The sequence below is a fragment of the Piliocolobus tephrosceles genome, chromosome 11 (genome assembly GCF_002776525.5).
Source record: "Piliocolobus tephrosceles isolate RC106 chromosome 11, ASM277652v3, whole genome shotgun sequence".
NCBI lineage: Eukaryota > Metazoa > Chordata > Mammalia > Primates > Cercopithecidae > Piliocolobus > Piliocolobus tephrosceles.
This window is the reverse complement of record NC_045444.1, coordinates 19299805-19327269: the sequence shown is the minus strand read 5'-3', so window position 1 is coordinate 19327269 and position 27465 is coordinate 19299805. Positions and strand designations below refer to the sequence as shown.

The following is a 27465-nucleotide window of genomic DNA, read 5'->3' as shown; positions in this document are numbered from 1 at the left end:
GGATCTCAGCTCACTGCAAGCTCCGCCTCCCGGGTTCACGCCATTCTCCTGCCTCAGCCTCCCGAGTAGGTGGGACTACAGGCGCCCAACACCTCGCCCGGCTAGTTTTTTTTTTTTTTTTTTTTGTATTTTTTTAGTAGAGGTGGGGTTTCACTGGGTTAGCCAGGATGGTCTTGATCTCCTGACCTCGTGATCCGCCCGCCTTGGCCTCCCAAAGTGCTGGGATTACAGGCTTGAGCCACCGCGCCCGGCCGAATTTTATTTTTTATAAAGATATTTACTGGGTCCCGGGGCAGTGGCTCATGCCTATAATCCCAGCAGTTTGGGAGGCCTAGGTGGGTGGATCACATGAGTCCAGGAGTTCTAGACCAACCTGAACAACATAGTGAAACCCTGTCTCTACAAATAAAAAAATTAGCTAGGTGTGGTGGCACACACCTGTAGTCCCAGCTACTTTGGAGGCTGAGGTGGAAGGATCATTACAGGTCAAGACTGCAGTGAGTCGTGATCGATCCACTGCCCTCTAGCCTAAGTGACAAAGGGAGACTGTCTCAAAACAAAAAACCAAAAATCATATTTGTTCGGTAAGCTGACTGAATAATGAAATTTTTTGAATAATTAAATTTCATTTTCATTTAACTGTAATGTATTCCTTGGTTATATATTTACTCCAAATGCTTAATTGGTGGTGGTGGTGGTGGTTGTTTTTGAGACGGAATCTCACTCTGTTGCCCAAGCTGGAGTGCAGTGGCATGATCTTGGCTCACTGCAACCTCTGCCTCCCGGGTTCAAGTGTTTCTCCTGCCTCAGCCTCCCAAGTAGCTGGGACTATAGGGGTGCGCCATCACACCTGACTAATGTTTTATTTTTAGTACAGACGGGGTTTCACCATGTTGGCCAGGCTGGTCTTGTACTCCTGACCTCAGGTGATCCACTCTCCTCGCCTTCCCAAAGTGCTGGGATTACAGGCGTTAGCCACCCTGCCCGGCCATAATTTGTATTTTATATAGAGAAATAAATCTTATAAGATTATATAATGTCAAGACTACTGGTAATAAAGGAAGAATAAAATAGAAAAAGTATTTTTTTTATGCCCTTTTTTTTTTTTTAAGTTTTGTTTTGCTTTGTTTTAGAGATAGGGTCTCCCACTGTTGTCCAGGCTGGAGTACAGTGGGACAATCACAGCTCATTGTGGCTTCCAATTCCTGGCTTCAATCTGTCCTCCTACCTCACCCTCCTGAGCCACTGGGATAACAGGCATGAGCCACTGTACCTGGCCTTTTGCCAATTTTTTTTAATATTCTAGCACTTTTTTTAGGTTGTCTGGAAATATCCTCAGTTAAGGAATTGGTTTTCCCCCTTATCATATGTTTGCTGTCTCAAAGGAACACCCGGTGATCCTGACCATGCCTACTATTCTTTCCTTTTGCCCTTTGTTTTTCTGCTACTTTATACTTGAGTTTATGCCCCATCCTCAATTCTCATTGCATAGAATTTGTTTCTATAGGTTAATAAGGAAGAACTGAGAAAAGAAAGTTTAGCAAAGTAATAGAAATAAAAACTCAGCGACTGGGCGCGGTGTCTCACGCCTGGAATCCCAGCACTTTGGGAGGCTGAGGTGGGCGGATCACGAGGTCAGGAGATCAAGACCATCCTGGCTAACACGGTGAAACCCCGTCTCTTCTAAAACTACAAAAAATTAGCCGGGCGTGGTGGCGGCCGCTTGTAGTCCCAGCTACTCGGGAGGTTGAGGCAGGAGAATGGTGTGAACCCAGGAGGCAGAGCTTGCAGTGAGTGGAGATCACGATCACGCCACTGCGCTCCAACCTGGGTGACAGAGCAAGACTCCATCTCAAAAAATAAATAAATAAATAAATAAAAACTCAGCTTAAAAGTAGGCTTAGCAGATATACTACGGCATATGTAGTTATGTGTTTAACTTATGCTAATATGTAATTCACACTTATTTTCTTACATTTTGATGCAGCATTCTTCTCTTTATAGAGAAGACCAGTCTGAAGGTTTAAGGATGAGGAGGGTGGTCATTGGTAGAATCACTTACCACTTTACTCACATTTTTGAAGGGTCATTGTAGCTCTCTTCATGGGCAGGCTGTGGGAACAGCACATGTGAAGCTCTAACACTCCCACATAGCCATATGCCTTTGGCAGCTGGAGAGTCATATAAAATCAGCACTGACCCATGTTCTCATACTTATAAACACCTCTCTCTGGCTTACTACTTTAGTATTCATAAACTATTTTGTGGCAAGCTACTTAATCAGAACTTTAAAAATGGTTCATTTTGGCCGGGCACGGTTGCTCACACCTGTAATCCCAGCACTTTGGGAGGCTGAGGTGAGCAGAACACGAGGTCAAGAGATCAATACCATCCTGAGCAACATGGTGAAACCCCATCTGTACTAAAAATACAAAAATTAGATGGGCGTGGTGGCACGCACCTGTAGTCCCAGGTACTCAGGAGGCTGAGGCAGGAGAATCACTTGAACCCGAGAGATGGAAATTGCAGTGAGCCGAGATCCCGCCACTGCACTCCAGCCTGGTGACACAGTGAGACTCCGTCTCAAAAAAAAAAAAAAAGTTCACTTTGATAATTAATTTTTTTTTTTTTTCCAGGTGTATGGTTGCTGATGAAGTAAGTGTTTCAATGGTTTTTATGTCTTTTATAAGATTACACAGCTAGTTTTTGGTGTCTACTATTTTCCAGGTACTCTTTCTCCATACAACTGTATGTCTATATATGGGAATGGGGAGAGAGAGAACGATGGGAGGGTGAGAAGGGAGGGGAGAGAGAATGAGAATGAATGAATGTGTGTGTTTGTGTGTGTGTGTTTGCAAGACATGCATCTGATACATATGTTAATATTAACATTAGTGACCCCAAATTGTTACCTAGGATGCAGGAATGAGCTTTGAAATGCAGCCTGCCCTAAAAGCTTTTCTATTATAGTAGTACTTGCTTAAAAGCTAAAGGTTATTGTTACTTGTTTCCTATGAGTTTGAAAGGTAGTGCTGAAATGGTATTTTATTATCACTCAACAGTTTGATACATTTAAATGACATGTGCTTATATGTATCTCTATTCATGTTTTCTCTCTGAAATGGAGGCTCTTGTTACATGAACTATGATATTCTTTGTGTACATTCTCAGAGTAATATAAATCAATATAAGTTCTAATTTTTAACAACACTTTGAGAAATACGTTGCTGCTTTTCATTATGTCTTTAAGAATAACAGCAAAATGGCTGGGCTTGGTGGCTCATGCCTGTAATCCCAACACTTTGGGAGGCAGAGGCGGGTGGATCACGAGGTCAGGAGTTTGAGACCATCCTGGCTTACGTGGTGAAACCCCATCTATACTAAAAATACAAAAAATTAGCCAGGTGTGGTGGCGGGCGCCAGTAGTCCCAGCTACTCTGGAGGCTGAGGCAGGAGAATGGTGTGAACCCAGGAGGCAGAGCTTGCAGTGAGCCGAGATCTCACCACTGCCTCCAGCTTGGGCACAGAGTGAGACTCCGTCTCAAAAAGAAGGAAAAAAAAACAGTAACAGCAAAACATACACTTTTCAAAATATATTAGAAATGAAGGAAATGGAAACTGAATTGTTAAAAAATAGAAGTGGAATCATCAAAAAATTCTACCAATTAATTGTGATTTAGTTTTGCTTACATGTAGACTCCCACCAATGGCTTATTTCTGTAGTCCCTTTTTTTTTTTTTTTAAAGACAGAATCTGGCTGTGTTGCCCAGGTTGGAATGCAATGGCACGATCTCCGCTCACTGCAACCTCCGCCTCCCGAGTTCAAGCAATTCTTCTGCCTCAGCCTCCCGAGTAGCTGAGACTACAGGCACCCTGAGCACGCCCAGCTAATTTTTGTACTTTTAGTAGAGAAAGGGTTTCACCATTTTGGCCAAGATGGTTTCCATCTCTTGACCTTGTGATCCACCCACCTCAGCCTCCCAAAGTGCTAGGATTACAGGCATGAGCAACCATGTCCGGCCTGTAGTCTCTTTTTAAGGAAAAACATGAATAGAGAATTCAAGGATTTCCTTAAGGAATAACGTGAGTCCTATATAGAAATGTGGATATAGGGGTTCGTAGTTCATGCTGATTTATAATTACCTAATTTTTTAGTTTGAACTCTTCATTCATTCAATAGGCATTTATTTAGACTAGATGTTAGAGTTAGAAAAAGAGTCATTGCCAGTGAAGAACTTAGCAGTATAATTGGAGAAACAAGACATAGACATTTGGGAAACAATAAACATAAATTTTTCTTTTGAAACAGGATGAATTCTTTTGTTCTTTGTTTTTTGAGTCGGAGTCTTGCTCTGTCGCCCAGACGGGAGTGCAGTGGCGCAATCTAGGCTCACTGCAAGTTTCACGTCCTGGGTTCATGCCATTCTCTTGCCTCAGCCTCCCGAATAGCTGGGACTACAGGTGCCTGCCACTACGCCCAGCTAATTTTTTGTAATTTTAGTAGAGACAAAGTTTCACTGTGTTAGCCAGGATGGTCTCAATCTCCTGACCTCAGGTGATCTGCCCGCCTCAGTCTCCCAAAGTGCTGGGATTATAGGCGTGAGCAACTGTGCCTGGCCTAAAACAGGATGAGCTCTAAACGGCTCTTCATAAATTAATTAATTTGAAAGTCTAAATGACTGAAAGAGACTTAGATGTTTTTAGTCCCTGAATATGTTTTCAACAAACAGAAATGTGAACTCATTCTCCAAAACCTCACGACTAGCCGTATTTCCTCTTACATAATATACAGGTATAGAAAATATATGTCATATATGTATATGTATGTATATAAATTTTTTTCCAAACAGACCAGTTTTATGTCCACAGAAAATATATTATAAAAGGTAACAAACAGTATCCTTTATGATTTCCAAAAGTAAGTCATGGTGAAAAATCTTAGCAGTTATGGTACACCACTGGTACTTTGGTCCTCGCTTTGATGTTGGAGAAATTTAGATGGGCCTTAAATCTATGGAATTCACCATGGATTGAGATAAACACTTGATCTGCACCATAACCCTTCTGATACGGTTTGGCTGTATCCCCATACAAATCTCATCTTGAATTATAGCTCCCATAATTCCCACGTGTGATAGGAGGGGTGACCCAGTGGAGGATAGTTGAATCATGGGGGTAGATTTCTCCCATGCTGTTCTCGTGGTAGTAAGTCTCATGAGATCTGATGGTTTTATAAATGGGAGTTCCCCTGCACACGCTGTCTTGCATGCTACAGTATCAAAGATGTGACTTTGCTCCTCTTTTGCCTTCCACCGTGATTGTGGAGCCTCCCTAGCCATGTGTTGGAACCGTGAATTAAACCCCTTTCCTTTATAAATTACCCAGACTCAGGTATGTCTTTATTGGCAGTGTGAGAACAGACTAATACACCTTCTTAACTCTTACATTCTCTAACAAACCATTATCCTCAGTTAACATCAGTTAATGAGTATGCAGAGTTCATGAACCCTTAGCCAGCAGGAGTCTTCCCATCGTACAAATTGCTTTTCCATTTCTTGTTATTTACAATTACATAGCACTTTTCACATTTGACTAATTCACGTGTTGTCATCATCTTTCAAAACCATTCTTACTTTTTAATTGAATAAATGTCAAAATCTGTTTAATATTTCCCAGTACTTAAAAAAACTTCCACTTTTCTGTCCATCATAATTACTTAATTACTTCTCTCTTTTCACCAGAATTTTTGAAGACCCATTATTTTACACCTATTTGACTTGACAGGGTTTATGATGTTATATTTTATTAATTACGTTGATTAAGAAAAAATTCTTAACTTTATACATGAATATAAGAATCAGGCCATAGAAATAAACAGAATGGCATACAAGACTTAAGATCACAGCTCATAACCACTAATAATATATTTAGTGGTAGAGTTGGAGTGCCATTTTTATGGAATCTTACCATGTCAGTGTGGATGAAAGTTAATAAATGAAATGTGCTGAAGTAAAAAGAACTTGTATATATGTAAATTCTATGAACTCTGGTTTAACCTTCATTCTATTTTCTAATATTGCTTTTCTTCTCTTGCTCTTATCATAAAACAGAGGTGAAGCCAGAAAAGGAAGTACAATTTATAATTTGAAGGTCAACCACTTTTTGATTTGTAAATTAAAAATAGATTTTCATGTGATGACTGTTTGACTCATCAAACAGTGAAAAGCCTTGGGAGAGCAATTTTACATCTCTGTTATTGAACCTACTTTTTTATAAACACTTGAATACCCACTTGAAGTATTGTGTAATGTAGCTGTCTGCTGTGATCTTTTCTCCCTAGCCTTAGAAACAAATGACGTCCTTCACTGGTATTATTCCACCTTCTCTCAGTATCTTATCACTGTTACCTTTTTCTTTTCTTTCTTTTTTTTTTTCTTTAATAAGACCTAGAGTACATGTGCACAACATGCAGGTTTGTTACATAGGTATACATGTACCATGTTGGTTTGCTGCATCCATCAACTCGTCATTTACATTAGGTATTTATCCTAATGCTATCCCTCCCCCAGCCCCGCACCCCCCGACAGGCCCCAGTGTGTGATGTTCCCTGCCCTGTGTCCAAGTGTTCTCATTGTTCACTTCCCACCTAAGAGTGAGAACATGCGGTGTTTGATTTTCTGTCTTTGAGATAGTTTGCTGAGAATGATGGTTTCCAGCTTCATCCATGTCTGTGCAAAGGACATGAACTCATCCTTTTTTATGGCTTCATAGCATTCCATGGTGTATATGTGTCACATTTTCTTAATCCAGTCTATCATTGATGGACATTTGGGTTGGTTCCAAGTCTTTGCTATTGTGAATAGTGCCCCAATAAACATATATGTGCATGTGTCTTTATAGTAGCATGATTTATAATCCTTTGGGTATATACCCACTAATGGGATCACTGGGTCAAATGGTATTTCTAGTTCTAGATCCTTCAGGAATAGCCACACTGTCTTCCACAATGGTTGAACTAGTTTACAGTCCCACCAACAATGTAAAAGTGTTCCTGTTTCTCTACATCCTCTCCAGCATGTGTTGTTTCCTGACTTTTTAATGACCACCATTCTAACTGGCGTGAGATAGTATCTCACAGTGGTTTTGATTTGCATTTCTCTAATGAGCAGTGATGATGAGCATTTTTTCATGTGTCTGTTGGCTGCATAAATGTCTTCTTTTGAGAAGTATCTGTTCATATCCTTCGCCAACTTTTTAATGGGGTTGTTTGATTTTTTCTTGTAAATTTGTTTGCGTTCTTTGTAGATTCTGGATATTAGCCCTTTGTCACATGGGTGGATTGCAAGAATTTTCTCCCATTCTGTAGGTTCCCTGTTCACTCAGATGATAGTTTCTTTTGCCATGCGGAAGCTCTTTAGTTTAATTTGATCCCATTTGTCAATTTTGGCTTTTGTTGCCATTGTTTTTGGTGTGTTAGTCATGAAGTCCTTGCCGATGCCTATGTCCTGAATGATATTGCCTAGGTTTTCTTCTAGGGTTTTTTTTATGTTGAAAATTATAAAACTTTATTGAAGGGCATAAAAGATATAAACAGACAGATATACCATGTTCACAAATACAAAGCCTTGGTATTATAAATAAGACCATTCTGCTCAAATTGATCTAATAAATTCAATGCAGTTATTTTCTTTTTTAATTATTATTATGCTCTAGGGTACATGTGCACAACGTGCAGGTTTGTTATATATGTATACCTGTGCCATGTTGGTGTACTGCACCCATTAACTCGTTATTTACATTAGGTATATCTCCTAATGCTATCCCTCCCACCTCCCCACACCACACGACAGGCCCCAGTGTGTGGTGTTCCCCTTCCTGTGTCCAAGTGTTCTCATTGTTCATGTCCCACCTATGAGTGAGAACTTGCGGTGTTTGGTTTTTGGTCCTTGCGATAGCTTGCTGAGAATGATGGTTTCCAGCTTTATCCATGTCCCTACAAAGGACATGAACTCATCCTTTTTTTATGGCTGCATAGTATTCCATGGTATATATGTGCCACATTTTCTTAATCCAGTCTATCATTGATGGACATTTGGGTTGGTTCCAAGTCTTTGCTATTGTGAATAGTGTCGCAGTAAACGTACGTATGCATGTGTCTTTATAGCAGCATGATTTATAATCCTTTGGCTGTATACCCAGTAATGGGATGGCTGGGTCAGATGGTATTTCTAGTTCTAGATCCTTGAGGAATCACCACACTGTCTTCCATGATGATTGAACTAGTTTACAGTCCCACCGACAGGTAAAAGTGTTCCTATTTCTTCTTCACATCCTCTCCAGCACCTGTTGTTTCCTGACTTTTTAATGATCGCCGTTCTAACTGGTGTGAGATGGTGTCTGACTGTGGTTTTGATTTGCATTTCTCTGGTGGCCAGTGATGATGAGCATTTTTTTCATTTGTCTGTTGGCTGCATAAATGTCTTCTTTTGAGAAGTGTCTGTTTATACCCTTCACCCACTTTTTGATGGGGTTGTTTGTTTTTTCCTTGTAAATTTGTTTGAGTTCTTTGTAGATTCTGGATATTAGCCCTTTGTCAGATGAGTAGATTGCCAACATTTTCTCCCATTCTGTAGGCTGCCTGTTCATTCTGATGGTAGTTTCTTTTGCTATGCAGAAGCTCCTTAGTTTAATTAGATCCCATTTGTCAATTTTGGCTTTTGTTTCCATTGCTTTTGGTGTTTTAGACATGAAGTCCTTGCCCATGCCTATGTCCTGAATGGTATTACCTCGGTTTTCTTCTAGGGTTTTTATGGTGTTAGGTCTAACATTTAAGTCTTCAATCCATCTTGAATTAACTTTTGTATAAGGTGTAAGGAAGGGATCCAGTTTCAGCTTTCTACATATGGCTAGCCAATTTTCCCAGCACCATTTATTAAATAGGGAATCCTTTCCCCATTTCTTGTTTTTCTCAGGTTTGTCAAAGATCAGATGGTTGTAGATGTGTGGTATTATTTCTGAGGGCTCTGTTCTGTTCCATTGGTCTATATCTCTATTTTGGTACCAGTACCATGCTATTTTGGTTACTGTAGCCTTGTAGTATAGTTTGAAGTCAGGTAGCGTGATGCCTCCAGCTTTGTTCTTTTGGCTTAGGATTGACTTGGCAATGCGGGCTCTTTTTTGGTTCCATGTGAACTTTAAGGTAGTTTTTTCCAATTCTGTGAAGAAAGTCACTGGTAGCTTGATGGGGATGGCATTGAGTCTATAAATTACCTGGGGCATTATGGCCATTTTCATGATATTGATTCTTCCTATCCATGAGCATGGAATGTTCTTCTATTTGTTTGTGCCCTCTTTTATTTCATTGAGCAGTGGTTTGTAGTTCTCCTTGAAGAGGTCCTTCACATCCCTTGTAAGTTGGATTCCTAGGTATTTTATTCTCTTTGAAGCAATTGTGAATGGTAGTTCACTCATGATTTGGCTCTCTGTTTGTCTGTTATTGGTGTATAAGAATGCTTGTGATTTTTGCACATTAATTTTGTATCCTGAGACTTTGCTGAAGTTGCTTATCAGCTTAAGGAGATTTGGGCTGATACGATGGGGTTTTCTAAATATACAATCATGTCATCTGCAAACAGTGACAATTTGACTTCCTCTTTTCCTAATTGAATACCCTTCATTTCTTTCTCTTGCCTGAATGCCCTGGCCAGAACTTCCAACACTATCTTGAATAGAAGTGGTGAGAGAGGGCATCCCTGTCTTGTGCCAGTTTTCAAAGGGAATGCTTCCAATTTTTGCCCATTCAGTATGATATTGGCTGTGGGTTTGTCATAAATAGCTCTTATTATTTTGATATACGTTCCATCAATACCTAATTTATTTAGAATTTTTAGCATGAAGGCCTGTTGAATTTTGTTGAAGGCCTTTTTTTGCATCTGTTGAGATAATCATGTGAATTTTGTCGCTGTTTCTGTTTATATGCTGGATTACATTTATTGATTTGCATATGTTGAACCAGTCTTGCATCCCAGGGATGAAACCAACTTGATCACGGTGGATAAGCTTTTTGATGTGCTGCTGGTTTCTGTTTGCCAGTGTTTTATTTTTTGCATCGATGTTCATCAAGGATATTGGTCTAAAATTCCCTTTTTTTGTTGTATCTCTACCAGGCTTTGGTATCAGGATGATGCTGGTCTCATAAATAGAGTTAGGGAGGATTCCCTCTTTTTCTATTGATTGGAATAGTTTCAGAAGGAATGGTCCCAGCTCCTCTTTGTACCTCTGGTAGAATTCAGCTGTGAATCCGTCTGGTCCTGGACTTTCTTTGGTTGGTAGGCTATTAATTATTGCCTCAATTTCAGAGCCTGTTATTGGTCTATTCAGAGATTCAACTTCTTCCTGGTTTAGTCTTGGGAGGGTATTTGCGTCCAGGAATTTATCCATTTCTTCTAGATTTTCTAGTTTATTTGCGTGGAGGTGTTTATAGTATTCTCTGATGGTAGTTTGCATTTCTGTGGGATCGGTGGTGATATACCTTTTATCATTTTTTATTGTGTCTATTTCATTCTTCTCTCTTTTCTTCTTTATTTGTCTTGTTAGCAGTCTATCAATTTTGTTGATCTTTTCAAAAAACCAGCTCCTGGATTCATTGATTTTTTTGAAGGGTGTTTTGTATCTGTATCTCCTTCAGTTCTGCTCTGATCTTAGTTATTTCTTGCCTTCTGCTAGCTTTTGAATTTGTGTGCTCTTGCTTTTCTAGTTATTTTACTTGTGATGTTAGGGTGTCAATTTTAGATCTTTCCTGCTTTCTTTTATGGGCATTTAGTGTTTAAAATTTCCCTCTACACACTCCTTTAAAAGTGTCCCAGAGATTCTGGTACCTTGTGTCTTTGTTCTCATTGGTTTCAAAGAACATCTTTATTTCTGGCTTCATTTTGTTATTTACCCAGTAGTCATTCAGGAGCAGATTGTTCAGTTTCCATGTAGTTGTGCGGTTTTGAGTGAGTGTCTTAATCCTGAGTTCTAATTTGTTGGCACTGAGGTCTGAGAGACAGTTTGTTGTGATTTCTGTTCTTTTACATTTGCTGAGGAGTGCTTTACTTCCAATTATGTGGTCAATTTTAGAATAAGTGTGATGTGCTGAGAAGAATGTATATTGTGTTGATTTGGAGTGGAGAGTTCTGTAGATGTCTATTAGGTCTACTTGGCGCAGAGCTGAGTTCAAGTCCTGGATATCCCTGTTAACGTTCTGTCTTGTTGATCTCTCTAATATTGACAGTGGGGTGTTTAAGTCTCCCGTTATTATTGTGTGGGAGTCTAGGTCTCTTTGTAGGTCTCTAAGGACTTGCTTTATGAATCTGGAGGCTCCTGTATTGAGTGCATGTATACTTAGGATAGTTAGCTTTTCTTGTTGAATGGATCCCTTTACCATTATGTAATGGCCTTCTTTGTCTCTTTTGATCTTTGTTGATTTAAAGTGTTTTTTATCAGAGACTGGGATTGCAACCCCTGCCTTTTTTTTTTTTTTTTTTTTTTTTTTTTCTTTCCATTTGCTTGGCAGATCTTCCTCCATCCCTTTATTTTGAGCCTATGTATGTCTTTGCAGGTGAGATGGATCTCTTGAATACAGCACACTGATGGATCTTGACTTTTTATCCGATTTGCCAGTCTGTGTCTTTTAATTGGGACATTTTGCCCATTTACATTTAAGATTAATATTGTTATGTGTGAATTTGATCCTGTCATTATGATGTTAGCTGGTTATTTTGCCTGTTAATTGATGCAGTTTCTTCATAGCATCGATGGTCTTTACAATTTGGCATGTTTTTGCAGTGGCTGGTACCGATTGATTCTTTCCATGTTTAGTGCTTCCTTCAGGAGCTCTTGTAAGGCAGGCCTGGTGGTGACAGAATCTCTCGGCATTGTTTTGTCTGTGAAAAATTTTGTTTCTCCTTCACTTATGAAGCATAGTTTGACTGGATATGAAATTCTGGGTTAAGTAAATTGCCCAAGGACATATAACTAGAAGATGCCAGGACCTGATATTTGACCTGAAGTCAAATAATTGGAGTGATTCAGCTCCAACTCTCACTATCAATTTCTTTTACAGTCCCCAGGTACCAGACTTTCTATTTTTGAAATAGGACTCTTGAGGACAGAATTTGGAAAACACAGGACTCAAAGGAATAAGACGGTAACGTTAGAATGAAGGTGATAGCGTTAAGATTTTGTGTTGGTGAGACTACACGGTAGTCCTTTAAGTCAGTGTCACCTGTGTGCTTACTTCCTTGCTTCTAAGTCCAACTTTATTATTTTTGAATGTGCTTTTTAAAAAAAAAAAAAACTTAATTTAAAACAATTTTAGATTTACATAATTGTTAGAAAGATATTACAGAGTTCCTGTATACCCCACACCCAGTTTCCCCTATTATTGATAGATTAGTATGGTACATTTGTCTCAGTTAATGAGCCAATATTAATATACTATTGTTAACTGCAGACCATACTTTATGCAAGTTTTCTCAGTTTTTCTCTCATGTCCTTTTTTTTACAAAAAAAGAAAAAAGAAAAAAACAACTGTGATTTCATCCAGGAACACATTACTACATATATTAGTAATGTCTCTTTAGGCTTCTCTGGGTTGTAACAATTTCTCACACACTCTTTGTTTTTGAAGACCTTTACAGTCCTGAAAATTAATGGTTAAGTACTTTGTAGAATGTCCCTTATTTGGGATTCAACTGGTGTTTTCCTCATGGTTATACTTGAGTAATATGTTTTTTGGGGGCAAGACCGTAGAGATGAAGTACTGTTGTCATCACATCATACAAAGTATGCATACTGTCAATATGATTTATCACTGTTAATGTTAATCCTGATCACCTGGCTTAAGGTAGTGTTTGCGAGGTTTTCTTACTGAAAAGTTACTCATTTTTTCCCCCTTTTTTATACTGAATTTTTGGGAACAAAGTAAGTATGCACAGCCCGTACTTAAGGAATGGAGAGTTGTGTTTTACATTTTTTTTTTTTGAGATGGAGTCTCACTCTGTCGCCCAGGATGGAGTGCAATGGCGCAATCTCGGCTCACTGCAACCTCCACCTCCCAGGTTCAAGTGATTCTCCTGCCTCAGCCTCCTGAGTAGTTGGAATTACCGGCACCCACCACCATGCCTGGCTAATTTTTGTATTTTTAGTAGAGACGGGCTTTCGCCATGTTGGTCAGGTTGGTCTCGAACTCCTGACCTCAAGTGATCCGCCCACCTCAGCCTCCCAAAGTGCTGGGTTTACAGGTGTGAGCCACCGTGCCTGGCTGTGTTTTACTTTCTTAAGCTTGTAGTAGTCAGAGTTCTCTAGAGGGACAGAACTAATAGAATAGATACATATATAACGGGGAGTTTATTAAGTATTAACTCACATAATCACAGGGTCCCATGAGAGGCCATCAGCATTCTGAGGAACAAGGAAGCCAGTTCTAGTTCCAAAACTGAAGAACTTGGAGTCCACTGTTCAAGGGCAGGAAGCATCTATCTAGCACAGCAGAAAGATGTAGGCTGGAAGGCTAGGCCAGTCTCTCTTCTCACATTTTTCTGCCTGCTTATATTCTAGCCACGATGGCAGCTGGTTATATTGTGCCCACCCAGATTAAGGGTAGGTCTGCCTTTGTCAGCCCACTGACTCAAATGTTAATATTCTTTGGCAGTACCCTCACATACACACCCAGGGTCAATACTTTGTATCCTTCAGTCCAATCAAGTTGACACTCAGTATTAAGCATCACAAAGCTGGAGTAAATACATAAATTATTTGGAATTCATTCATTCATTTATTTACTTAATCATGTATTTATATCATTGTGGACTCATTCATATTAATTACATACTTTAGTTATAATTCATTACTACTTTCTTTATCTTGTTGCAAATCATTTCAGCTTTGGCCATTGGGAACCCACTCCTGTGTCCCTTTGACATAACCCCTTCATTTTGGAAGTTTTTTGTTTTGTTTTTGTTTTTTGAGCATTTTCTTACTTTCTGGTGCTACAGGATGCTTCAGGCTCATCTTGTGCGTTTCTTGTCCCAGTCTAGAATCAGTCATTTCTCCAAAAAAAACCTAATTTCATTTTACTGAAGATTGATACTAGAATGAGGACCTGGGCATTCCATTTCTCCAGGAGTGTCCTTCCTTCTAGGTTCTATGAGCTTGTAGAGCAAGGAGCTTATGTATACTAATTTGTGTGTGTATTTATACATAGATACACACATATATATGTGTGTATATGTGTGTGTGTGTGTATATATATATATATATAGGTACATGTATAGCAGGGTGTGAAGGCCAGCAATCCTTGATGTTCCTTGGTTTGCAGATGCTGTGCACATGCATTGCTATGCACACACATTGCTATGCACACACATTGTGTATCTGTAATCTTTAACCCTAACAGTGGGTCCCACCGTCTGCCATCTATTTACTTAATTGCTAATTTCCACTATACATGAATAGCGATTTCACAGTTGTTAACGTGTACCTCTATGGGAAAGAACTTTATTAGCTAGAGCATGATATAATGTACAGTTCCTTTTGACTTTATTATTACAGACTCCATTCATTTCCAGTGTTATTCAGGTCAGCACCTTATTCCCCCACACCCTCCAGTGAGGGTATTTCAGACATTTGTAATACATATACATTCTTTTATCACATTTTGTTTTCCATCCTGGTATCCTTGACCTCCTCAGTTATTTTTAAAATATTTGCGTACATTCAGGTTTACTCTGTATGTGATAAAGTTCTGTGGATTTTCACAAATGCTTAATGTCTTGTATTCATCATTATAGTATCATACAGAACCTACACAATCCCTTGTGCCTCATTTATTCAATTTCCCCTAGGGCTGAACCCCTGGTAACCACTGATATGTTTAAAAACTTTATAGTTTTGCCTTTTCCAGAATGTCATATAATTAGAATCCTATATTGTTTAATATTTACAGACTAGCTTTATTAACTTAGCAATATGCATTAAAATTCATCCATATCTTTTTGTAGCTTGATGGCCTTTTCTTTTCATCACTGATTTTTATTCCATTATATGGATGTACCACAGTTTGTTTTTTCATTCACAAAGTTGAAAGGACATCTTCGTTGCTTCCGATTTTTGACAATAAAGCTGCTGTACATATTCACATGTAGGTTTTTGTGTCATCATAGGTTTTCAAATCTAGGATTGTGAAACTGCTAGATCATAGAGTGTGCCATAAGATAGTACCACAAACTGGGTGGCTTAAAATAACTGAAATTTTTACTCTCATAGCTGGAGGCTAGAAGTCTGAAATAGGTATCAGCAGGGTAGATTTCTTCCGATGTTTTTGAGGGATAATCTGTTCCATGCCTTTCTCCTACTTTCCAGTGAAGGCCAAGCAATCCTCGACATTCCTTGGTTTGCAGATGCATCACTTCATTGTCTGCCTCTGTCTTCACATGCCATTCTCCCAGAGTGTCTATGCCTCTTCCCTTATAAGGACACTAGTCAGATTGAATTAAGGTTACTCTACTGTGACCTCATTTTAGCTAATTATGTCTGCAGCAAACCTATTTTTAAATAAATAAGGTCATATCCTGAAATACTAGAGGTTAGAACTTCAATATATCTTTTGGGAGGGAATTACCCAATTCAACCCATAACATACGGTAAGACTACATTTTTTAACAGAAACTGTCCAGCTGTCTTTTGTATTGGCTGTACCATTTTCCGTTTCCATTAGCAGTGAATGAGAGTTCCACTTGCTCTGCATCCTCACTAGCAGTTGGTATTATCATTTTTCTTTTAGCTATTCTAATGTATGTGTAGTAGTATCTCATTTTCATTTGTAATTCTTTATTCATCTGTGTTGTTGAGGATCTTTTCATATGCTTATCTGCCATCTGCATATCTTCTTAGGTGAGGTCTCTTCAGATCTTTTACCCATGTTTAAATTGTATTGTTTCTTTTTTTGTTGTTGAGTTTTAAGAGTTCTTTGTATATTTTAAGTATAAGTCTTTATTAGATATGTTTTAGGCTGGGCACGGTGGCTCACACCTGTAATCCCAGCACTTTGGGAGGCCAAGGCGGCCAGATCACCTGAGGTCAGGAGTTTGAGACCAGCCTGGCCAACATGGTAAAACCCCGTCTCTACCAAAAATACAAAAATTATTTTGTATTTTTGTGTGGTAGCAGGCGCCTCTAATCCCAGTTACTCAGGAGGCTGAGGCAGGAGAATTGCTTGAACCTGGGAGGCAGAGGCTGCAGTGAGCTGAGATTACGCCATTGCACTCCAGCCTGGATGATAAGAGCGAAACTCCATCTCAAAAAAAAAAAAAAAAGATATGTTTTAATATTTTCTTCCAGTCTGTGGCTTGTCTTTTCATTCTCTTAACAGTGGCTTTCACAGGGCAGAAGTTTAGTTTAGTTTAGTTTAGTTTAGTTTTGTTTTGTTTTGTTTTGTTTTGTTTTTTTGATGTAGTCTTACTGTATTGCCCAACCTGGAGTGTAATGGCATGATCTTAGCTCACTGCAGCCTCCCGATCCTGTGTTCAAGCAGTTCTCCTGTCTGTGCCTCCTGAGTAGCTGGGACGACAGGAACTGGCCACCACTGCCAGCTAATTTTTGTATTTTTAGTCAAGACGGGATTTCGCATGTTGGCTAGTCTGGTCTCAAGATCCTGACCTCAGGTGATCGGCCCACCTTGGCCTTTCAAAGTGCTGAGATTACAGGCCTATAGAGTAAAGCACTACACAGGCTAGCCCCTACCTGTTTCTTCCATTTTCTTCTGCTATTCTCTGGCAGAAATTCTAGAGACAGTTCCATCTATCTATTGTAATCTTTACCAATTACTATTTACATCACACTGGACCAGTTAATTGATCTCTCAGCTTCAACTATCTCTTGTTTAAAGTAGGCAATAATAATATTTTTGCCATTGGATTGCTTATGTAAAGCATAGGAGGAATATGTCTCATACAACAACAAATGTTAGTTTTCTTTCCTTTTTCTTCTGTTTTCAAACACCGTGACCTTTTCTCTTTCTTCTCCTCTCCTCTCCTCTCCTCCCTCCTCCTCTCTCCTCTCTCCCCTCCCCACCCCTCCCCTCACCCCTCCCCTCCCCCCCCCTCCCTTCCCCTCCCCTCCCTTCCCCTCTCCTCTCCTGAGTTTGACAGAGTCTTACCCAGGCTGGAGTGCGGTGGAGCAGTCTCGGTTCACTGCAACCTCCATCTCCTATGTTGAAGTGATTCTCATGCCTCAGCCTCCCAAGTAGCTGGGATTACAGGCATGCACCGCTACAACCAGCTAATTTTTGTATTTTTAGTAGAGACGGGGTTTTGCCATGTTGGCCAGGCTAGTCTCGAACTCCTGGCCTCAAGTGATCTGCCCGCCTCGGCCTCCCAATGTGCTGCAATTACAGGTGTGAGCCACTGCACCCAGCGCATCATGACTTTTTATGCTTTACTATTTCTATGTAATTCTTTCTCTAATTAACTCCTTTCCTTCTGTATCCCATATTTTTCTCAAGTCTATCTAAAAAGTAATCCTTCAAAACATTCTTCAGATATCACTACCTCTATATTGCCATCTCTGGTTACCTTTTGGTTCCTGTCTGCTCTCACTTCTGCTGTAGTTTGAATCATATCCTACCACACTTGTCTGGTTTTCTCCACAGATTGGAATTCCTAGGAGCCATGTGTACTTACCACAGTGCCTGGAAATATATTTCTAGTTAATGCCTCCTGAACAAATTAATGAATTTTTATTAATTTATTCTTTTTGTTGACTTAAGATCACTTGAACTAATCAGAAAAAAGAAAAGATCTCATCACCTAGACAAACAGAGGCCTTGTCTATCAGTAACGAGTGTTTTTTTTTTTTTTGAGACAGAGTTTCACTCTGTCGCCCAGGCTGGAGTGCAGTGGCGTGATCTCGGCGCACTACAAGCTCCACCTCCCAGGTTCACACCATTCTCCTGCCTCAGCTTCCCAAGTAGCTGGGACTACAGCCACCTGCCACCACTCCCAGCAAATTTTTTTGTATATTTAGTAGGGAGGTTTCACCACGTTAGCCAGGATGGTCTCCATCACCTGACCTCGTGATCCGCCCACCTTGGCCTCCCAAAGTGCTGGGATCACAGGCGTGAGCCACTGCACGTGGCCAGCACCTGACCTTTTAACCAGTGCTTTAAATCAGGTCCATACCTACTACCACCCACCCCCCAGTTATTTTAAGCATGGAGGTAAAGTAGCAGATATTCCTTTAAGTGGGTTTGGGGTTTGGGGGTTGTTTTGATCCCGTCTGACTCCTGTAACAAAAACACAATAGACAGATGGCTTAAACAACAAACATTTATTTCTCACAGTTCTGGGGCCTGGGAAGTCTAAGATCAAGGCACCAACGGATTCAGTATGTGATGGTTTATAGACAGCCATCTTCTTGATGTGTCACATGGCAGAACAGGTGAGATTGCTCTCTGAAGTCTTAAGTTTCTCTCTGTCTCTTTTTTTCTTTTTCTTTTTTTTTTTTGAGACAGAGTCTCACTCTGTCACCCAGGCTGGCACAGTGGCACCATCTCGGCTCACTGCAATCTTTGCTTCCTAGGTTCAGGTGATTCTCGTGCCTTAGCCTCCCAAGTAGTTGGGATTACAGGCACCTGCCACCACACCTGGCTAATTTTTGTATTTTTAGTAGAGATGGGATTTCACCATGGCTGGTCTTGAACTTCTGGCCTTAAGTGTTCTGCCTGCCTTGGCCTCCCAAAGTGTTAGAATTACAGGCGTGAGCCACTGCTCCTGGGCTGAAGTCTCTTAAAAGGACACTGATCCCATTTATGAGGGCCCCACCCACCCTTATGACTTAACCTCCAAAAGCCTCCACCTCCACATGCATTGGGGGTTAGAAATTTTAACATGAATTCTTTTGGGGAAAAAACATTCAGCCCTTGACAGGAATCTTTTCAAAAACTTTGTTAAAATGTCTAGCATACAGTATTGTTGGTTTTCTAAATAAGTTTAAGTCATTTCTCTGTCTAAAAATTTATCTTGAACACTAGCAAAGTGCAAATGCAATTGATTGCATCTTCAATTTTAAAGAAGTCTATCCTGATTTCTTTGGAAGCTGATGTAATTTTGTTTAGAGCTCCTGCTGTTTTGCACAACTGGTTTATTGTGCTGTTCTCTCAATAGTCTTAGACAAAATTCAAAATGAAAAGCAGAGGTGGCAATGATGGTGAGTTAAACCGTACCCAGATACATACAGACACAAAGTATCCTCCTGGAATTTAATGTTTAAGTTCACACGAGCATTTGAAAAGCACAAAGCACTAATAGCGTCGTCTCACCCTAAGTATTGTTATTACATTAATACATTAACACCTCCAAGTGCGTCATAAAGAGGATGTTGCAAATATTGCTACCATACTGTTTTTATTAAATGAAATGTTCTTTATGACTAGCAATTGTTTAAAAATGGAAAGAATGGTTAAAATTAAATATCACCCTGTATCCTCCTTTTTCTTTTTGAGTAATGAGCTTAAATTTTGACAAAACTTAAAAATCCAGAGAAGCCACAACTTTATTGGTGTGTTAGTTCGTTCTCATGCTGCTATAAAGAAATACCCGAGACTGGGTAATTTATAAAGAAAAGAGGTTTAATTGACTCACAGTTCCACATGGCTGAGAGAGGCCTCAAGAAGCTTAAAGTTATGGCAGAAGGCATCTCTTCACAGGGTGGCAGGAGAGAGAGAATGAGTGCAAGCAGGGGAAATGCCAGATGCTTATAAAACCATCAGATCTCATGAGACTCACTCATTATCATGCAAACAGTATGAGGGAAACCCCCACCATGATCCACTTACCTCCACCTGGTCCCACCCTTGACACATTCTGATTATTACAATTCAAGGTGAGATTTGGGTGGGGACACGGAGCCAAATCACATCAGTTGGCCTCTTCCCACATCTGTATTGGGAACTGGACAACTGTGAATGTACATAAAGGCTCCCAACTTTTCATATAGAGTAGCTAGGGATGGTTATCAATACATGTCTTAACTCTTTGTACTAAAACATTTTAAAGCCATTTTTTCCTGTATCCATTTTACTCCTGTATTCAACAAATAAATATTATTGAGTCTTTTATTTGATAAGTTCTTAGAAATATGGATTAAGAAACATGCCTTCATTTGCAGCAACCTGGTGATATTGGAGACTATTATTCTAAGTGAAGTAACTCAAGAATGGAAAACCAAACATCATACGTTCTCACTCGTAAGTGAGAGCTAAGCTATGAGGATGCAAAGGACATAAGAATGACACAATGAACTTTGGGGACATGGGGAAAGGGTGGGAAGCAGATGAGGGATAAAAGAGTAAAATTGAGTGCAGTATATACTACTTGGGCGATGGGTGCCCCAAAATCTCACAAATCACCACTAAAGAACTTACTCTTGTAACCAAACACTACCTGTTCTCCAATAAACTATGGAAATAAAAAAAATTTTAAAAAAGATTGTAGAACAATAGGTATAAAATGAGCTTGTTTTTGTTTAAGCCACGTCCCTCAAAACACACAAAATTATAGTTATTTATCTGTATGCATATAAAAACCTTCAAGTATATTTAAAAAAAAAAAAGAAACATGCCCTCCCTCTAATCAAGTAAGGATGAGTGAGGGGTGTATATCTCTGTGTGGTGTCTGTAAAACGTAGGGTACTGGAAATATTGGAAGTGAAGTTTACAATCATAAATTCTATGATACTATTGTGGGAGGAACCATTAATTTCATATTGCTTAAGTTGGAAGGGTTTGTGGAGGAGGTAGATTGGAAGTGGGTCTTATAAAAGAAGTACGTAGAAAACCAGCATTGAAAAAATGAAAATTGGGTGTGGTGGCTTACTCCTGTAATCCCAGCACTTTGGGAGGCCAAGGCGGGTGGATCACGAGGTCAGGAGATAAAGACCATTCTGGCTAACACAGTGAAACCCCGTCTCTACTAAAAAATGCAAAAAATTAGCCAGACGTGGTGGCGGGCGCCTGTAGTCCCAGCTACCTGGGAGACTGAGGCAGGAGAATGTCGTGAACCTGGGAGGTGGACCTTGCAGTGAGCCGAGATCGCGCCACTGCGCTCCAGCCTGGGCGACAGAGCGAGACTCTCAAAAAAAAAAAAAAAGAAGAAAAGAAAAAACGAAAATTGAGTAGTTTATTGACTGAGCAACCCTCAGTGATTTGCAAGCCCTGTTTCACAGAACTGTCTTTCACAGAACTGAGGTTGAGACAGGGTGTGGGGCTATGAGGTCCCCACCTTACTTCAGCTATAGTGGTCTCACTTTTTCTGCTTTACAAATGTTGCGTTTCTTTGTAATATTTTATTTGAAAAAAACTTGCATTGCTTTAAATAAAAGTCTAAGATTGACTTTTCTTGATTCTTAGCTTCTTTGTGTATTCTTCTTATATATTATAGTGAGGCAAAGTGTGTCTGTTTCTCTTAACCTTTATCTAATTTTACTCATCAGCGATTGAAAAGTTTTCAGTAGAATGATTTAATCTTTGACATTTTTTGCAGGTTCTAATATTCTCATAGTGCTTTCAGTTTTTTAAACATTAATTTAGAAAGTCAAACTATTAATAGAATATATTTGTAATGATGGCAATGTTTTACTGTTCTGAAATTTTATATATTTAAGCCTATAGGAAATGAGATATTTCTAGAGAGTCAGAGTTTTTAGGATAGCCAGGCATTCTGTTCTTTTGGCCATAACAGTTTTGAAAGAAACAGTTTTTTTCAAATACTTCCTATATATTTCTGATTTTTTAAACATTGGACTGTGAACATAATTTAACCTTTTTGTTACTCAAAGTTACCAACTACTGAGACAAGTTAGGCCCTTTACTTAATCTAATAGAGTGTTTTAAGTTATGTGTCTGCATCTTTTTTTTTTTTTTTTTTTTTTTTTTTTTGAGACGGAGTCTGGCTCTGTTGCCCAGGCTGGAGTGCAGTGGCCGGATCTCAGCTCACTGCAAGCTCCGCCTCCTGGGTTTACGCCATTCTCCTGCCTCAGCCTCCCGAGGAGCTGGGACTACAGGTGCCCGCCACCTCGCCCGGCTAGTTTTTCGTATTTTTTAGTAGAGACGGGGTTTCACCGTGTTAGCCAGAATGGTCTCGATCTCCTGACCTCGTGATCCGCCCGTCTCGGCCTCCCAAAGTGCTGGGATTACAGGCTTGAGCCACCGCGCCCGGCTGCATCTTATTTTTTTATTTTCACTCCTCCAAAGCCTTTTTCTTCTCTTAAGTGAGTTTCCAGGCAAAATGAAATGACTCTTTATCTATTTTTGTTAATGTTGATACTGAGGCTATTACTGATAAATAATATTATAAAAGTAAAGATTACAAATAATATTCACAAATGAATAAATGCTGTCTGCTGAAATTTTCTTCTATTTTTCAATACATTTTTATTTGAAATTTGCATTTTAGATTATTTTATAATATATCATTAATTCATGGATTGAGTTAGCTATCTTTTTAATTTTTAATTTTTGTGGGTACATAGATGTATATATTTATGGGGTATGGTATATAAGATATTTTCATACAGGCATACAGTGTGTAATAATCACATTAAGGTAAATGGGATATCCATCTCCTCAAGCATTTATCCTTTGTGTTGCAACAATCCGAATATACTCTTAGTTATTTTCAAATGTACAATTAAATTATTATTAACTACAGTCACCCAGCTATCTTACTTTTTTATTTCAATATTGATTCCTACCATTTACTACTTTATTTCAACATTTTCATAGTATTTTGTTATTTTATTTTAACTTATTAGTTTATGACATGATGTTAACCATGAATTTAATTAACTATTTTCACTGCTTTTAATGCCACTAATATTTCAGTGAAATAAAATCAAGCCCAGATTTGGGCTTAACATATTCACTTTCCCATAAAAACTAACTTTCATCATTTATTGTTTATTATTGTAGTTATTAGTACATAGCAAATAATATTTATTTTGATTCTTAACGCAATTTGAAATTTTTTTCTTAGGAAGATATTTTTAGATAACCTTCTCATTAACTTTTCTGAAGTTCATTATGTATTGCATTTTCTCTAATCAACTGGTTCTACAAAATTAAAGTCATTTTAAAATTTTAACATGAATAATATTTAATAAATGAGGGATGTGACTAGCAGATGATGACATTATCAGTTTGACATATCTCATTTCTTTTTATAGATTGAAAGTGAATTCCTTAAGTAATAATTGACAGCTGTGCTCTTTTGAGTATATTCTACATATAGATTAGTTTAAGAAATTTGGAGCTATTATTAATTCTACTAGAAAACAAAAGAACAGAGAAGTTATTCAATAATAACCTGTTATTATTGGTTATTATAACTAATAATTAAACATATTATTGAATAACTTCTCAGTTAATTCATGCTATTGAATAACAGAGAAGTTATTCAATAATATATTTAGTTGTATTAGAAAAACAAGGGACATCTGTATCCAATAAAAATGTCAGAAACTAAATATTTTTCACCTTGTCATAATACTACCCTGGAGGTCATGGTGACATTGCATTATAGGAAAAGTTATCTATCACTGTATTTAATGCAGAAACAATTTATGCAGATGCTACTCTAGAGAAGAAAACCATGTGGTTTAGACCCAGGAAACTGTACCTTGACAATGGGATAGTTGTTTTTTTTTTTCTTTTTTTTTTTAGGTTCTAGATCTTCATTAACTTTTCCAGATTTGTGATTTTTTGGTTTTCTCTCTCTTGTTCATGTGCGCACTCTCAAACACAAGCACACACACACTGATTGTTTATGAAGACTTGACATGAGTCCTTAAGCAGGCGTCCCAAAAGCAGATACAGACAGGGCCTCCAGGGAGTGAAGTCCTCGTGGGGACATGGGCACACTGGGATGAGAGGACCTCAGCTAAGGTGCAGTGCCCGCCTCCAATCCACTGTCTACTCAGGGATGTGGCTGCCACCAGTCCTGAGTTGTTGAGAGAAGCCAGGAGTCACATTTTTACACAGATCTGATTTTTAAACACTGTAAACTGAGGTTCTTACCATACAGGTCCAAGAAATAATACTATGGGCCATCACTGTGAGCCTCCCATCCTAAAGTATGAGTTCTGAGCACCAACTTGGAAATACCAAGGTAATTAGCGCATATTTGCATGGCCATTTTTGTGAAGCAGCGTTGGGGTGGTTTTTAGAGTAAAAATCATCTGTGCAAATGTTCTTTAAATATATAAAAAAAATTTTTTTTTTTTTTTTTGAGACGGAGTCTCGCTTTGTCACCCAGGCTGGAGTGCAGTGGCATAATCTCTACTCACTGCAAGCTCCGTCTGCTGGGTTAACGCCATTCTCCTGCCTCAGCCTCCCGAGTAGCTGGGACTACAGGCACCCGCCACCACGCCCAGCTAATTTTTTTTGTATTTTTAGTAGAGACGGGGTTTCACCGTGTTAGCCAGGATGGCCCCGATCTCCTGACCTCGTGATCCGCCCACCTTGGCCTCCCAGAGTGCTGGGATTATAGGTGAGCCACTGCACCCAGCTTAAAAATTAATTTTTAAATAATAAATACTTTAAAACAATTGATGATTTCTCTTTCTTTTCCTTAGTAGTCCTGGTTTTTTTCTTTTATTGCCTAACTCAATTTAAACAGCAAATTTTACTTTTGGTAACATTCCATGTCTTTTTCTTAGAATAACAAATTGATTTTGCTGTCTCATTTGATTCACATTCTTGTTTTCATTTCTGCACATAATACCCAGCCTAATCTCAGAATTCAGTGGTCTTCCTTTGTGTTTTAACTTTTGAAAACTATCTACTCAACTCAAATTAGGGCTCAATTGTTAGTCAATTGTGGCATTTTGGCAAGTGGCAGAGGATGTGATTAACCAGCATTTTGTTTTCCTCTTGCTTATTTTACATTTTATGTGACGATTTAGTAACCATTAGGTAAGTTAATTTTTACTTTTCTTAAAAAAAAACTTTCACAAAGACTTCCTTTCTTTCTCCTTCATTTTAATATATACGAGACCCATCTTAAAAGGGTGTACGTTCTGAATCTGAGTAGAGAATCTCCATCATTGTTTAATTAACATTTCCAAAAATTACCTAGTTGAGATTTGGAATTCTTTCTAATGGTTTATTCTAAAGAAATTGCTATGTGTGAACACATGAATTGACAGATTAATCCAAGTACTTGTTCAACCAAAAGTATCCTAATAACCTGCAAACATTTTGTCTCAAGTTGTTGATGGATGTGCTTTTAATTCCTTATTTTGAAATAAGGGGCATATATTTGCTTATATCCAGCCTCTCAGATCATTCCAGAGCCTTCTCCCTGATTCTCTTTTTCTAGTCCCAGTATGGGCATCTCTAAGCCCTGCTTTGGACTACAACTTTACTTAAGTTCTGCCACCATCCCCAACTCAATGCCTTGCCTTTAGATAAATAAGTTTTTTTCTCTCATCCTACTGCTCTCTAAGGCCCATCTCCTTTCTACCGTCCCCTGATCCCAGTGCATTCCCTTCCAGAGAAAGCCTGCTCCTGCACACAAGGACCAGCCAACCATCAGGAAAGTGACAGCACAGTTCCCAAAGCGTGGACTCTTCTGTCTTGAGTAAGGAGAAGATCAGGGCTATGTGCATACCTATATAGTCTCTTCTCTTTTCCTAGTCCTTTATGAGAAAAGAAGACAGGATTGAAATGTACACCCACTATTCTTTTTTTTTTTTTGAGACGGAGTCTTGCTATGCCGCCCAGGCTGGAGTGCAGTGGCACAATCTCGGCTCACTGCAAGCTCCACCTCCAGGGTTCACTCCATTCTCCTGCCTCAACCTCCCGAGTAGCTGGGACTACAGGCGCCCGCCACCATGCCCGGCTAATTTTTTGTATTTTTAATAGAGACGGGGTTTCACTGTGTTAACCAGGATGGTCTAGATCTTCTGACCTCGTGATCCGCTTGCCTCGGCCTCCCAAAGTGCTGGGATTACAGGTGTGAGCCACCGCACCCGGCCGTGGACACACTATTCTAAGAACGAATAATCTTCACATGTACCATCTAAAATTTTCTGTTGGAAATAGCACTGCACTAACAATCTACAAGAGCAAGAAAGTGGTTCTGCTACAATATATACCCCCTTAATAATAAATAACAAAACATAGTATTTCAGTCTGCTATTTCTCTATGTGGGTTTTCTTTCTTAATTGAAATCCTCACTAAGATTTTAAAAACATACCTAAAGGTGTCCTCCAAGGCAACTCTTTTAGAACAAACAGGACACCTATTTTAAAGACAAACCTACATCTCTGCCCTCAAAGGAACAAGCCGCTTATAACATTAAAACTGGAAAAGTTTTAGTTTCGAGAAATTGTCAATCAATGGGCATTTTTTAATGCATAGGAATAAAAATTGCTTTATAAAAGTAATCACAGTATAAAAAAGTGAAACTGAAATTTTATGTATCAGGATCATTGTTATTGTTCTCAATAATTTCATAGAATAAAACATTTAGGAAACCTAAAATTATTCTAATGGTGATTTACAATTTTGAACACATTGACAAAATGTGTTCTTGAGGTTAATGTAGTCTATGTAATTCTTATGTAGCACCTGGACATTTGTACTATTGTTTAGTCAAGACTTTGATTCTTAATCATTGATTTAGCCTTAATGGTGATGAAACACTGAAGAGTTCCACATTAACAAATTCTATTGTTGTTAGAGCCAGGGCTTTGAACCACATGTTGAGGGTAGTTATTCCTGTGTGCCTAAATTACTTCAAGTATGTTGTTGCTTTTATAATTGAATGCTATGCTGTTTTCAGTTCTTTTCAAAATACTGAAATCTGGCCAACTGCTGTGCCTCACGCATGTAATCTCAGCACTTTGGGAGGCCAAGGCAGGAGGATTGGTTGAGCCAGGAGTTCAAGAGAAGCCTGGACAACAAAGTGAGACTCCCCCTGCCATCTTTATATAAAAGCAAACAAACAGCGGGGCGCGGTGGCTCAAGCCTGTAATCCCAGCACTTTGGGAGGCCGAGACGGGCAGATCACGAGGTCAGGAGATCGAGAACATCCTGGCTAACATGGTGAAACCCCGTCTCTACTAAAAAATACAAAAAACTAGCAGGGCGTGGTGGTGGGCACCTGTAGTCCCAGCTCCTCGGGAGGCTGAGGCAGGAGAATGGCGTGAACCCGGGAGGCGGAGCTTGCAGTGAGCTGAGATCCCGCCACAGTACCCCAGCCTGGGCGACAGAGCAAGACTCCGCCTCAAAAAAACAAAAAACAAACAAAGAAACAACAACAACAAAAAAAACCAGGCATGGTGCTGTGCACCTGTAGTCTCAGCTACTCTGGAGGCTGAGGTGGGAGAATCACTTGAGTCCAGGAGTTTGAGGTTACAGTTAG

General features: G+C 39.2%; 1 protein-coding gene across 2 annotated transcripts in view; it reads left to right on the top strand.

Annotated features, from left to right (window-relative positions):
• Window positions 1–27465, top strand: part of ZRANB3 (zinc finger RANBP2-type containing 3) — a 319153-nt gene that overhangs the window by 131038 nt on the left and 160650 nt on the right. The window contains exon 3 of one of the 2 annotated variants that reach the window (XM_023193763.1): window positions 2637–2655. In XM_023193763.1, the coding sequence (XP_023049531.1) occupies window positions 2637–2655 (19 nt within the window). Of the gene's footprint in view, window positions 1–2636; window positions 2656–18381; window positions 18481–27465 lie in introns of those variants that run through there. The other variant, XM_023193764.1, reaches the window with a different exon arrangement.